Genomic DNA, 14,364 nt, shown 5'->3' with positions numbered 1-14,364 from the left:
CTTTGTTCTCTGATCAAAGTCTTAATCTACAAAGTGAAAAATATAATTACTTGTGCTCCTACAGATTTTGAGAGATGGTAACAATTAATTATTACCATAAGAATTTGAAACAGATATCCTCATCAAGGAAGGACTACTCGGCCAGCCACAGTTTAGGAGGTGCCTTGACGATAACTTTCTGATGCAAAGGGTGGAGGAGCCAACTAGAAGAGGTGCACTGCTGGACCTCATCCTCACTAACAAGGAGGGGCTGGTTGAAGCGGTAAAGGTTGAGGGCTGCCTTGGTTGCAGTGACCATGAGATGGTGGAGTTTGGGATCTCATGTGGCAGGAGCAGGGTAGCAAGCAGAATTGCAACCCTGGATTCAGCAGGGCAAACTTTGGCCTTTTAGGGCAATTGCTGGGGGAAACCCCACGGGCAAGGCTGCTTGAAGGTAAAGGGGCCCAAGACAGCTGGTTAGTGTTCAGGGACTGTTTCTACCAGGCACAAGATCAGAGCATCCCGACATGCAGGAAATCAAGGAAGGGAGCCAGGAGACCTGCGTGGTTAAACAGGGAACTGCTGGGGATTCTCAAGTGGAAGACGAGAGTTTATAGCTCATGGAAGGAGGGGCTGGCCACTTGGGGAGAATATAAGGCTGTTGTCAGAGGGTGTAGGGAGGCAACTAGGAAAGCTAAGGCCTCCTTAGAATTAAACCTGGCAAATGGGGTCAAGATCAACAGGAAGAGCTTTTTTCAATATGTGGCAGATAAAACTAACACCAGAGGCAATGTAGGCCCTCTGATGAACAAGGTGGGTGCCCTGGTGACAGAAGATACAGAGAAGGCAGAGTTACTGAGTGCCTCAGGGGTCAGTACTGGGGCCTATATTATTCAATATGTTCATCAATGATTTGGATGAGGGAATAGAGTGTACTATCAGCAAGTTTGCTGATGACACAAAGCTGGGAGGAGTGGCTGACACACCAGAAGGCTGTGCTGCCATCCAGAGACCTGGACAGGCTGGAGAGTTGGGCAGGGAAAAATGTAATGAAATATAACAAGGGCAAGTGTAGAGTTTTGCATGTGGGTAGGAACAAGCCCAGGTTCCAGTATAAGTTGGGGAATGACCTATTAGAGAGCAGCGTAGGGGAAGGGACCTGGGGGTCCTGGGGACAGCAGGATGACCATGAGCCAGCACTGGGCCCTTGTGGCCAGGAAGGCCAATGGTATCCTGGGGTTGATTAGAAGGGGGGTGGTCAGTAGGTCGAGAGAGGTTCTCCTTCCTCTCTACTCTCCCCTAGTGAGACCACATCTGGAATATTGTGTCCAGTTGTGGCCCCTGAGTTCCAGAAGGACAGGGAACTGCTGGAGAGAGTCAGGCGCAGGGCAGCAAAGATGCTGAAGGGAGTGGAGCATCTCCCGTGTGAGGAAAGGCTGAGAGAGCTGGGGCTCTTTAGCTTGGAGAAGAGGAGACTGAGGGGTGACCTCATTAATGTTCACAGATATATAAAGGATGAGTGTCAGGAGGATGGAGCCAGGCTCTTCTGGGTGACAACCAATGACAGGACAAGGGGTAATGGGTTCAAACTGGAACACAAAAGGTTCCACTTAAATTTGAGAAGAAACTTCTTCTCAGTGAGGGTAACAGAGCCTGGCCCAGGCGGCCCAGGGAGGTTGTGGAGTCTCCTTCTCTGGAGACATTCAAAACCCGCCTGGACACTTTCCTGTGTAACCTCATCTGGGTGTTCCTGCTCCATGGGGGGATTGCACTGGATGAGCTTTCCAGGGCCCTTCCAACCCCTGACATTCTGGGATTCTGTGAAAAAGAAAAAAAAAAGTCTTTCTACATTATTTACAATTCCTGGAATCATGTCATCATGCATTGGAAAATTCTGCCTCATAGTGTGCTTTCTACTTAGAAGTCTCACAAAGCTCTTCATGTATTAATGAATTAATATTTTAAGAAGTTCAGTGTGAGATAAGCTGTTATTAATCCTATCCCAGCGAAATTATGTGGGTTGCCCAAGATCAAATAGGAAGACTTAACAAAAATAAATAGAACTTAAGTCTTCTGACTCACATCTCTATGCGTTGCACACAAAACCACCCTTTCACCTTTTCTCTTTTTTTAATTTATCTCTACAGATTATTGCCAGCCAGAACTGTCAAAAGGTGTTATTTCACTTCCTGCTGTTTACTGGGCTATCTTCTCAGGAACCTCATAATCATTAGTTTCCTCAGCTACAGACGGAATAAAAGCTGCAGAGTTCCCCTCTCCTCCAAAGGGTTTAATCACTAGTTCTCCTCTTCAAACACGCTCAGATTAGCTGGCACTGTTGTGGATTCAAAATACAGTCCAACAACAGATTTATACATTTTCACCACCACAATTCACAAAATAAGCACAAATTCGTTATCTATCTGCATGCATAATAAAGTAATCTTCTCTTACAATGTTGTTAATTCTGTACTATCTTCTACCAACCCTGCAAAATTGCATTACTTGACAACGTCTCTCAATAATCTCATCTAAGTCATATGTTAAAACATTACTATATTTTTTCTTGTTTCCTCTGGATCTCCAGTCAAGTGCCCGGATCCCAGAGGATGCACCCACTCCGTTCAGCACCAATGCCTGTGACCTAGACCTTGCATATGCTTCCCAGGGACATGTTGAGACAATACTCCTGTTTTATTTCAGACTGAATGTAATTTACAGCTTTTGCTGCCTCAACAAACTCCCCGGGTGATTAACTGGAGGTCATCTGGAGCATAAAGCAACGCAATTAAATTTCTCAGTTATTTCTGTGAATATTTTCAGCTGCTCAGGCCACAATGATTTGCCAGATATTTGAAATACAACAAAAACTGGAGCCATTACATATTTGGAGGCATAATCACCACTGAAAAGGAAAAAAAAAAAAACAACAAGCAACTCTTTGCCAAAATTCATCTTTGCTTGATTCTATTCAATATTATAGATGAATCTATCCAAGTGCTTCCCACACACTCTGCCCGATATCACATCCAGCAGCTGATGGACACTGACAACCTTTCTGCAGACAGCCAGAGCTGATGACTCTCTGAACTCAGCATATACTACTTCAGCCCCACCTCGCAGGTCATATCAAACAATCTGCGCTTTTTCCTATACTTGAAGTTGAATGCCTTCATTTATGAAGGAAGAACATCATTTTAAGGAATCTCAGCAAAAATCCAAAGTAAAATAATGCTATGGCATACAAAGAGAGCTGACACAGAAGATTTCCTCTGTGTTTAATAAACAGAAATTCACCACAAGAACAATTGCTGATTACACAGTGATTCAAGATGCCATTGACCTGTAGTATACTCCAAAAACACTGAACTATTACACTGACCATTAATGAGAACTTGAGAGGCTGAATACAAGAAGGTAAGAGAGAGAGATGCAAGTGCTAACTGGGCCAGGACAAAAACCCAAATGAACTGAAGCAGAATTCTGAAACTGAAGCTGGAATATCTCCTGCTTCACATTACTCCTGCTTATTTCAGTAACAAAACATCTCACTCTTGCAACTGGCAATTCAAAAACATGCAGAAAAACTTTCGGCTTAAAAATCTGCTTTTCTTACTTGTCTTCTAACCCATCAGGGCAGAATGGGATGTTTGTGAAAGAAAGGTGTTTAATGATTTCAATTTCAGCATCATGTAACTGCCACAGAGACCAAAGAAAATATAAATCTATTAGCAATACATATGTTCAAAAAAGGAAAATATGCTTCTCCAGAGGTATTTTAGACTTTAAAATCATTAGTACTCATTTAATACGTTGGGTAAACCTGCACAAAGCACGAGCCTTAGGAAAGGCTCCAAAGCAAACATTGTAATACAAACCAATCTTCCTAGTCATGTTTGAGGAAACACAGAATCTGCAGTGAACCACAACTATTTGAAGAACAAGCATATTTTTGCACCACTGAAAAACAAGCAGGGAGCACAGCAGGCCTGCAGAAAAGAGCCACTTTTACATTAAGAGAACAGATCTTGCTGAGAACTGTTTAGCAGTGACCAGTGTGACAGCAGTCACTGTACTTACATGTTCCTCTGGGTAAAGAGGCTGCTATTTGCTGCCAGTTTATTGGCCTCAGACAATTCCACTATTCTCTGCTCCAGTGATCTAATCTTCGAATCCATGGCATTGATCATCTGAAACAGAGCAATGTGCCTTTGAGACTGCACAATAGAAGGAATTATACAAACACTATTTTAAAAAAGTCTGAACTTTTTCTGGAAACAAAAAGAAGAAAACCAATCAAACAGCCAAAAGAGCATCACAGATGCAATTGCTGGAGCTATTTACAACTGCTTCCTACTGCTTTTATATTAGGAGAAAGCAGCCATTATATTATCAATGCACAAAATGAGGGGTACACCACGAGCTACCTGGCTATTTTTAAGAAGACGAAATCTTGAATTAAAAAAAATATCTTTTAAAATCAGTATTAATCAGTGAATTTCCTTCAAAAGAGCTCAGCAGAACTACAAAGCCTCCAACAAGATTATCTTGCTTGAAATCAGAGTCTCAGAAAGCTACTCTTAAAATGCTTTGATTTCCAATTCAACTCTACGTACCGCCTTCTGTTCAGCCAGGACTTTACACTTCTCACGTGCTTCTTCTTCATGTCTTCTGAGCATATTCTCAAGTGCTTCCTTATCTGCAAGATCTTTCTTCATCTGATTTTCCAACACCTAAATGAAGACATTTCTTTTGTCTAAATTATATCTGTTTCACTGGGCAAAGGGCAAGCAGAAAGAAAATCATCAAGAAAGATAGAACTTTTTTAAAGCAATTGATCATATCTCAAGCAAAATTAAACCCAAGATGCAATTGCATTAAATCCATTGAAGAGAAAACTCCAAAACAGAACACTCTCAGTTACCTCTGCAGATTGAATTTAACAATGGAATTTTACAAAGACATCGAGATACCGTACTATTTAATTCATATTTTAAGTCATATAAACTCTGTTGAAGAAGTATTCCAGACAAATGCAACAGGAAACAGAAAAACTCTAGACCCCAATCTGTATAGCGGAGGGAGTAAGGAAGTGCACATGCCTTGGCTGCCCTACCAACATGGCTCAGCAGTAATTTGTAAATGTATGCATGAGACCCCATGAATTCTTCAAGTCAGAGACACCAAGAGAAACAATTAAGTAAAAGATTTCTTTTTGTGGCATGAATACCTGTCATTCGGAACAGAACTAAACTGTTATTATATTTAATGTTAATACTTTTTTTTAAAATGCATGTTATGTGTGTATGTCCAGAGCTCTAAGTCTGTTGCTAAACTGAAGGTCATTTCCTTCAAAGACAAGTTTTCAAAGGCACGAAGTCTGGACACCACAGGATATTTTTTACTGTTCCAGTTACAACATCCCATGTCCTCTTTCACACCTTTGAACCTCTGTCACCAGCTTCCCGATTCCTCCTCCTAAACCCTGTATCATATGTCCCCCTGTAACACGCTGGTTCTCCTTTTCTTTTAATTCTTTTTCCAATCCCTTTCCTCTTCTCCAGTTTTCAATGTCACCACTTCTCCTTTCCCAACATCTATTTCTGATCTTCCTGCTTCCTATAGCTCTCATTACTGATTACCACATACTCTGGTCTGCCAGGAAATGTTCTTATTTCTCTTTTTTTGTTTCATATTTCTCTCCTAGAAATTCCTTCTCTCCCCTTAAGTACTATATCCTGTCACGTTTATGCTGAAATGTAGAATTCAAGTCCTAGGTAAACATACCATATAGAGATTACTGAAAACATATCATGCTTAGTAGAAACAAAGATTGTTACAAAATGCATTTCCTGGCTGACATACTGCAGGTTCCTCAGAAAAATCCTCAGCCAGTGCACACACTCCTGTTTTCCAATTTGTTTTTCCTAATTTTAGATGGTCTCTATGATTCTATTTCTGTTTGTTAAAGTCTTATGCTACCCTGGAAAAGACAAAAACAAAGTGGGCGGCTTCTGTGGCTTCTTGGCAGATGTTACAGCTCCAAGAAGATGGAATTTGAGAAACGCTCTAGTATTTGCTGAATTTAAAACTCGCAGGTAGGCTCTGTGAATACTCTTAGAATATCAGCAGCAGGAACTGAAAGCTTTTTCAGGATGTGAGACACAATAGCAGTAAGGATTATCTAGTCACCAATAGTCAAATTACAATCAACAACTGCCTTCCTATAGTTCTGACTTCAGCTGCCACCTGTTTAAACGCAGTGCTGAAGACAGACCAGGTACAATGGCATGGACTAGAAGAGAAAATTATTCCAATTCCACTGAGCTCTCTAAACATTTCAGTAGCGGTAAGCAAGAAGGTAACCCAAAAAACAAAGGATTCAGAGTCTAAAGGCAACTGGTTTTCCCTGAACTCACTCTACCCACAAAAGCTGGTAGGAAGATGATAAGAAGATATTTTTACTTTGAGTTTTTCCTCATAGAATTGTTCCTTCTGTTTCAGCTGCAGCTCCAGGTGTTGTGCTGCGATCTGAGCCTCACGATGCTTTTCTTCCAGCTCCTAAAAAACAGCAGAGATTCATATTCAGACACAAAGAAGTAGCAGGTGCTGTGCTTATGTGTTACATAGGTACCAAACATCCATTCATTGTTTTTACGCCTTCACACTATAAAAATCTCAAGACCAGGGCTGTCATAGTAAAAAGCCATTATGAGAGCTGTACATTATTCGTTTTAAGCTTTGCATATTGCTGCTGGCCCATCTACTGTACAGCAGATATACTGTTAAAGACAAAGATTTCTATTAATACTTCCACTGTAAGAATCTCCATTTCCCAGTAAAATATTCCCAAAGATGGGCCAAGGTCGTTTTGTGAAAACAAGCAGTTATAAACACTTTAGAGCTGCAGTGGCATCCCAGGAAGTGCAGATCTATTTTTGACAAGGTCTCTCATTTGTTTTCTCACAGAAGACCTCAATAATGGGGCACTGCTGTCTATTCTTTTCATTCTACATTCATAGACTGGGAATAGATTTCACTCTGCCATATTCCTCAGATGAATGTTGTCAGAATAACTATTTATAAATTGCTGGGGAAATGAACAGTGCAGGATGCAATATGTATGGTAGAACATACCAGAATATTTTTAACCTCTGTACTTCACATCGGATAGTTTGAGCCATGCACTTTAAGGACTTAAATAATTCTGTATTTCATAAGTGGCTATTTCTGCTGTCTGACTATTTATTCAGGGTATACCTACAATCACCTTTCACAGGGTATCTCGCAAGAGCTGCATTTAGAACTTTATGCTCATTTATTGACATATTTGCCATACCCAACAATTTCCTTAGAACAAGAGGCAGATCCAGGTCTGCCGTTCTCTACCTTTGGGTTGACTTTTGCACAGACAAGTTCAGGTTTTGGGGTGCACCCAGGTCTCCTTTCTGCCTTTGTTACTGCATAGCACAGAAAAACATCCCAATACTTCTACTTTAGATTTTTTCATATTCTCTTTTCTGATCGTCCTCATCTTGAAAACATACAAAGATTTTTTGTTCCAGTAACTGCAATAGGCCGCTTTTTCCAGAAGTGCGAATCAAAGAGGAGGTTCACCAAAAGTAGGTCATCTACAGTGCCGAGCACCCGACACTTCTGCACAGAATGGAGATTGCTGCTTTCTGCAATTGAAACATGTCTCCCAGCAACAAGAGGGACAACTTACCTCCCCCAGAAGCCCACACGTTTCAGGTCCTGGCAGAGAATCAGACAATCAGATCAGGAGCAGCTTCAAAGCTACCAGCATCAGACTGCTCATCTTGTAGCAGAAGCTTCACCGGTTTCTGCAGTGGCACTTAACAGCCAGTGTGGGCTCAAAAAGGTAATCTCTTACCAACCCAGTTCTCACTTACTATTCTCTGTGTAGCGATAACTTTATTAGCCTCATAGCAATGATCTACACGTTCAAGCAGTAACAAGTATCTTCTCTACCTTGTTTCTCACTTCTTATTCAATTCTCTACAGGCAGATCAGCAGCTACTTCTCAGGTACTGATGGGTGTACATGAAACCAATGCCTTTATTCAACAACTTCCACCTTATTCAATGCAATTCTGTATCTTCAGCTCCCTTTCACCTTTCTATTCCAGGAAAAGTCAAAAGCACACGAAGAGATCAACTTGAGGGAACGAACAGGGTAGAAATGGAGAAAAAAAGAAAATTATAACCCTGTGCTCCCAGATCAGAGCTGCAAGGAACCAGGCAAAGAGACTGTAGGATTATTTCTTAAACACCTGTTTGACTTCTTTATAAAATACTTTCGTGTCTCTCCAACATTCTGTCAGAACTCCATGGAAACTATCTATAAGAAGAGCTAAACATGTCCCATGGTGTAAAACAATTAGCCGATATTTCTGCAGTCCCTTCCAGTTTTTCCTTCACAGAGAAAGTAATCAAAGCCAAGGAACAATCCCCAAATATACACAAGAGGCTTATGAAACAATGTGAAGCTTTACACTATTTCTAAACATAAAGCTGGCTCTGTGCCCAGCAAAACCAGTCTCCCACTTACCATGCAGTCATGTCATCAAAACAATTTCAAAGAAACAACACTACTAAAGAACTGATTCTACCTTTTCTGGAGAGCACTCAGGCATTCTGATGCTAAAGTCTACCTTTGCAGCTATTACCCTTGTCATATGGGCAACATAGAGAGAACTCTTGAGCAACACTAAATTAATTTGATTATTCAACAATAAAATTACACTTCCTGTCCCAAGGAAGCATCAGAAACACTCTCTGCTTGGTTCACTGTCGAGTGACGTACTAATTCACTATAAAGATTTAATAGGTTTAAGAAGGATAGAAACAAGAAACTGCCAACAGAGAAGTTATGTGGGTGAAAATGGATTCCTGACAAATATTATCTTTGGAGATGAACAGTTTAGATGACTAATTTCCCTCTGCTTCAAAACGTAAGCATTTCAAGTAGATCTAACCTCTAAATTCCTTTGCAATTTAGTTTAAAAGCTAGATACCAATGTGTTTATTGTTGAAGCATCCTGTCCCAAGAATGCTTTACTTCTGAAACTATCGTTAGGTAATTAACTTAAATATTACTAAGTTGACTTAAAAGTGCTCCCACTGAGACAACTAGAATTTTAAAGTAGTACTAAGACTAAAGATACAGGAGTGAAGTTGCAACTAAAGGTGAATTTGAGCAATTAAGCTTTCTCCAGGATGACTGGTACAAGAAACAAATCCCTTTATTCAACAGTTTCCACCTTATTCAATGCAATTCTATGTCTTCTGTTCCTTTCCTAGCCCTTTCTTGCAAACTCTTACCCTTTATCTTTCATTTTCACCTCTGCTCACCAGAATTTTTTCTGCCATCTGTTGAATCTGTTGAGATTTAGTTTGAATATCTTCCTTTAGACGGTTTTCTCTTCGTTCCACAGTCTCTAACCTCTTCACTTGATTCTCCAGAGAATGGCGCCGTTCCTGCAGAGCAATCATGAACTGCCATTTAGGTGAACCAGCTCCACATTAACACAAAGCAACGAGCACTTTCCAGAAAAAAGCCAGCGGAAGCAGTCAATGTACGGTCATCTTTTACATTTGAAACCCTCATCATGCCTCAAATCCCTTATGCTAACCACACATCCTTATGGACTCCTCACTGAAAATAAAAAGTCTTGTGGTTTTCTTCAAAGAAACACATGGTTTTTAACTAAAAATGTGTTAATGTCTAGCATCACTTTCCCATGAATAATTACTACAGGAATACAAGCTGTTCACAGCCATCCAGACAAGGGCTCCTAAACTGAGACACATCCCAATAACTAATTTACTCTAGATAGACATTCTCCACTCACCTCCGCTTCAAGCAACTTCTTCTTCATGCTTTCGTTAGAATCTTCCCGATTCTGCAGTTTCTCTAACTCCTTCTCAGCTCTCTCCTTTGCTTGGCGGATATTCTGAAGAAGTTCAGTTGCCTCTGAGCTAGCTTTCACAGCCTGGAGGTCCAAACAGGGAAAAAAGGGTATCGTAAGAAAAACACACACATAAAAACTTGGTATGAAAGTTCATAACCTGAAGATGGCCAACATTGTGAATAAAATTGCTACAGGACTTTGGCCTAGCAGTCTACAATTAAGACAACCTATTAACTGTCATGGTTGAGACGGACAAATGACATAGACAAAGTTCTTCCAGGATGAAAGTAGTGGATGCCGTTTATTGCCACAAGTGCATTTTTATACAGTTTTACCAATTCATGTGTCTCTTCACTATTGGTTACAAGTTACAGCAGTAACATCTCATTGGCTATTTTTGCTATCATCAATGTTACTCTTTTACTCCTTTCTCTCTCATGGATACATCCTTAACATCTCCAGATACTCCTTTACTCCCATCTTTCTCATGGGCAGGCCTTAATACGTTCAAGGCTAATTTCTGTTCCCATGCGTACCATCAGGGAATCCAAGGACCCACCGTAGTCCCACAATTAACATGTGGAAGAACCCAAATTCTAACTTCTGTTACACAAGTCTATTCTGTTTCACAAAAAAAAAAAAAAAGAAAATCCAAGGGGTCTATATGTTTGTCTTGCCATACTGCAAGTTTCTAACTGTCTCTATGTACTGAAAGTAAACTCTATCCCCAAATTCAGCTCCAGTTCTTGGAAAGAACTCACAAAATACTCCTGCTAAAATGTTGGGAGAATAACCTGTTGGCTTACAGGCAATTCATTGGAACTAATGAAAGGAAAAAAGGGGAGAGGGTGGTAAAACACAGCTTTTAAAAATATTAGAAGTACCATTTCGACATAGTTTTGACCTCCTATTTACATTCTAGATCCCAAGACCTTGAAAAGCCATCCCTCAGCAGGTGCCAGGTTTGAAATGCTCTCCCAGTGGATTACTACAGCCCCTTTCTTTTCTGCTGAAAGATCCCAATAAGAGAAGCTCCCCTATTGTTCTTACAATGGCTTAAGTGACAGACTGACCACAACTGCAAACATTAGATATTATGTACTTCTTTCAGCTTATGTTGCTAAGGTATTTCAATTCTGTTGTGAATCCTTATCATATAACATTTTTACTGCAAGCAATTAACTGGAAAGTGATTTTGCAATTAAAAGAGAGTATACTGGGAGATTAAACCAAGTCCAACACGTATTTTTCTAGTGAGCTAAAAACATCTGAACCCTGTCTTCAGAAGCAAGGGACCAGTGCATTGCATTGGGAATACCCAAACTGGCCTTTTAAATTTGAATTTCTGTACACTACTCCAGTTCTGACTCTGCTTCATTTGTAAAAATAAACACTGTTGACATGTCTTAAGAACCGAAAGCATATTGAGAACACCAGTGACTTCAGATACCAGTTCTCACCCCCTTTTCCTTATCATCCCCCATGCTATGACTAATTCTATTTTTGAGGATAAAACGAAGTGCATCCCTCCTCTGCATTAAGGTTTCACTGGAAAATCATGTGGAAAATTCACTTTCACCACCCAGACATTACCTTTGTCAGCTTTTCCTGCAGCTCCTGGATTTTGGCCTGCTGCTCTGTATTGATCTACAGTTAAATAAAAAGATGGGGGGGAAGAGTGTTGTAAAACCAAAAAGGAGAAAATACTCTCTACTTATGATAACATACGATACCATAAGTATACTTACCATATACTTACGATACCATATTTTAATTCATTTCCAAAAAAACTTTATTTCTCCCTATATATTGCAACACACCAAAATGCTTCTTGGCAAATCTACTTCCATTTTACTAACTTCTGGTTGATTTCATATTTTGTTCACCAAGTAGATCTTTCAGTGTGAGAATGCTGAGAATTCCTTTTACTTTTTATTTACTATTCTTTATTCATAAAGAAAACCCTTATGTATCACTAACCTAACTCCAAGCTCAGATGACACATGCTGGTCTGTCTTTGCCTAGCTTGAGAATACAATCCATTAAGAACAGGATATTCAGACACAGCTTTATATCAAATCAGAAAGAACAGTGAATCCCACCAAGAAAAATATTTTAAAAAGATAAAATAGGGAGGGATGTGAAGCTGTACATGCCACTGATGAGCCACAGACACTCTTGGTTTCTGTGCATAATATGAATGACACAGGAGGCAAACTCCAGGACACTGAAGTGTGAACACGCACCTTCTCCAATTTGCAATACAAGTCTCCTGCTTCATTTTTTCCTTGATCTTTAACCTGTAACTTAAATAGAAAATATATAAAAGTCTCAGGAAAAGTTGTAGTACACTGGTCTTCTATCCAGTCACCTCATGCAATTTAAACACAAGAGTTACACAAAGTATAAATTACATGATTTCAAGTGTATGATTGAAAACCACTTCATATTAGTTTTGTACAAACCACATTAATCTTTGGAGGACTCAGACAACACGTGTGTGTGTGTGTGTGTGTGTGTAAAACAGCACTAGAAATTCAATAATCAGTCCCCTCGCCCATGAAGCCTAAACTACCTTTTGCAATTTGTTGTGGCATTCAGTAGCTTTACGTTTGAATTCTTCAGCTGCCAGTCGGGACTCTCTCAACTCCGATTCATAAAGATCACTACGCCTGCGAGCTGAAATAAGATCCTCTTCTAATTGGTTCATCATCAACCTCATTTCTTCTACTTGAGCTTGATACTCCTGTAGTTGTGGTGGAAGGGAAGGAAAAGGCATCACATTTTAGAGGCAACAGGGGAAATATTTGGAGTAGCAGATCCCACAATGCTGACTGCAGGCAAGAGGCACATTTAAGAATATGCGGAAGAAAAATACAAGATAAAACAATAAGAAATAAATAAAATAACATATCCATAGTGGTCTGGTTTGAGTATTGCCATTTTCAAGTCCATCCCTCATAAAAGTCAATACATAGACTTTTGGAGGCTGGCTTCACAGCCAGACACACATCTACATACAAATGATAAAAATTACTTACATTTCTAACTTCTGAAACAGAAATGTGCTTTTGAGTTGACGTCTCTACTGAACACCCAGATGCTCCCTCAAGATATATTTTCTCAAGCTGATAACATGACAGTTAGCCCAGATCTGCACAGCTTAGGTAAAAGGAAAGAAGGAGAAGCAGAGGGGAAGCGTGCAGTGGCTGCCGGCCAGCGGTTCTTTGCTCTTGACAGAGTTAAAAAGGAACATATTGCTCAGTACAGGAAACAACTCAAAATCAAATATTAACTTAGAAACTATCTGTAAAACTCACATTGCCCATAAAAGCTAGTTCCTTATATAGGCAGAAATAATGATTCCCCATTTGGGACACTACAAGATAGGGCATTTGGATGAGGAAGGTGGAGAAGTAAAAAACATTGATGTGACTATCTCAATGAAACTGAGTAGTCAAACTGAGACTAACTCATGAGGTTGCACTCATATCTTTACTGGAAAAAATGAGCTTCATGCTGTTTGTTTAGCATCTACTAAGACCTGTAAGTATACATTTTATAAAGTTACTCTAAAAAAAGAAAAAGAAATAATGAAGCTGAGAACAAGTCGAAAACATGCACATCAAGAGCTAGGCAAAAAAGATTCTGAAAGACTGACAGTGGGGGAGTTTATCTTATCTTTCTTTCCATTTTAATATCTTGCAATACGCCTGACTACCCCCATATTCAAAAGAGTAACTGTCTCATGACAAAATCAGGTTTGTCATCACTCCTTCCAGACAGCCAGCTGTCTTCAGTTAGACAACTGATTGCAGGAACACTGACCCTCATGTCAGCCCGTGATTCTCTAGCAACACGGGGAGCTTATGCAGATGTCCCCCTGTTGGAGCGAGCCCAGAGGAGGCCATGAAGGTGTCAGAGGGATGAGGCACCTCTGCTGTGAGGACAGGCTGGGAGAGCTGGGCTTGTTCAGCCTGGCGAAGAGAAGGCTCCAGGGAGACTGGGATCAGTGCCTAAAAGGGACCTACAGGAAAGCTGGAGGGGAACTTTTCACAAAGGGCAGATAGTGACAGGACAAGGGATGATGGCTTTAAACTGAACGACAGGAGATTCAGATTAGATATAAGGAAGAAATTCTTCCCCACGAGGGTGGTGAGGCCCTGGCACAGGCTGCCCAGAGAAGCTGTGGATGCCCCATCCCCAGCAGTGTCCAAGGCCGGGTTGGACAGAGCTTTGAGCAACCTGGGCTGGTGGAAAGTGTCCCATGGCAAGGGGGTTGGAATGAGATGATCTTTAAGGTCCTTCCGAGCAAACCATTCTATGATTCCATGACATTTGAAGAAGCTGGGTCATTAACAGATTGCTTTACTATCCGTTACGGGCAGCATGGCAGAATGGCTCTTCAGTTTGTAATCCCCAAATTGGTTCTCCAGTTTGTAAGGCAGACA

The 14,364-nt window shown here is 40.5% G+C and overlaps 1 protein-coding gene across 8 annotated transcripts in view; it reads right to left on the bottom strand.

Moving 5' to 3' along the window:
- CIT (citron rho-interacting serine/threonine kinase) overlaps nucleotides 1-14,364 on the bottom strand; it is a 75,326-nt gene that overhangs the window by 28,813 nt on the left and 32,149 nt on the right. For 5 of the 8 annotated variants that reach the window (XM_082066634.1, XM_082066637.1, XM_082066638.1 and 2 more), the window contains exons 14-21: nucleotides 12,489-12,659; nucleotides 12,160-12,219; nucleotides 11,507-11,560; nucleotides 9,854-9,994; nucleotides 9,354-9,479; nucleotides 6,445-6,540; nucleotides 4,596-4,712; nucleotides 4,060-4,169 (exon numbers count right to left, since the gene is read on the bottom strand). In XM_082066634.1, coding sequence (XP_081922760.1) covers nucleotides 4,060-4,169; nucleotides 4,596-4,712; nucleotides 6,445-6,540; nucleotides 9,354-9,479; nucleotides 9,854-9,994; nucleotides 11,507-11,560; nucleotides 12,160-12,219; nucleotides 12,489-12,659 — 875 coding nt within the window. The remainder of the gene's footprint in view (nucleotides 1-4,059; nucleotides 4,170-4,595; nucleotides 4,713-6,444; nucleotides 6,541-9,353; nucleotides 9,480-9,853; nucleotides 9,995-11,506; nucleotides 11,561-12,159; nucleotides 12,220-12,488; nucleotides 12,660-14,364) is intronic. The other 3 variants (XM_082066636.1, XM_082066639.1, XM_082066641.1) reach the window with 2 other exon arrangements.

The sequence above is a fragment of the Streptopelia decaocto genome (assembly GCF_964273445.1).
Source record: "Streptopelia decaocto genome assembly, chromosome: 15".
Lineage (NCBI taxonomy): Eukaryota > Metazoa > Chordata > Aves > Columbiformes > Columbidae > Streptopelia > Streptopelia decaocto.
The sequence above is the reverse complement of the archived record's forward strand: the minus strand, read 5'-3'. Positions and strand labels throughout refer to the sequence as shown.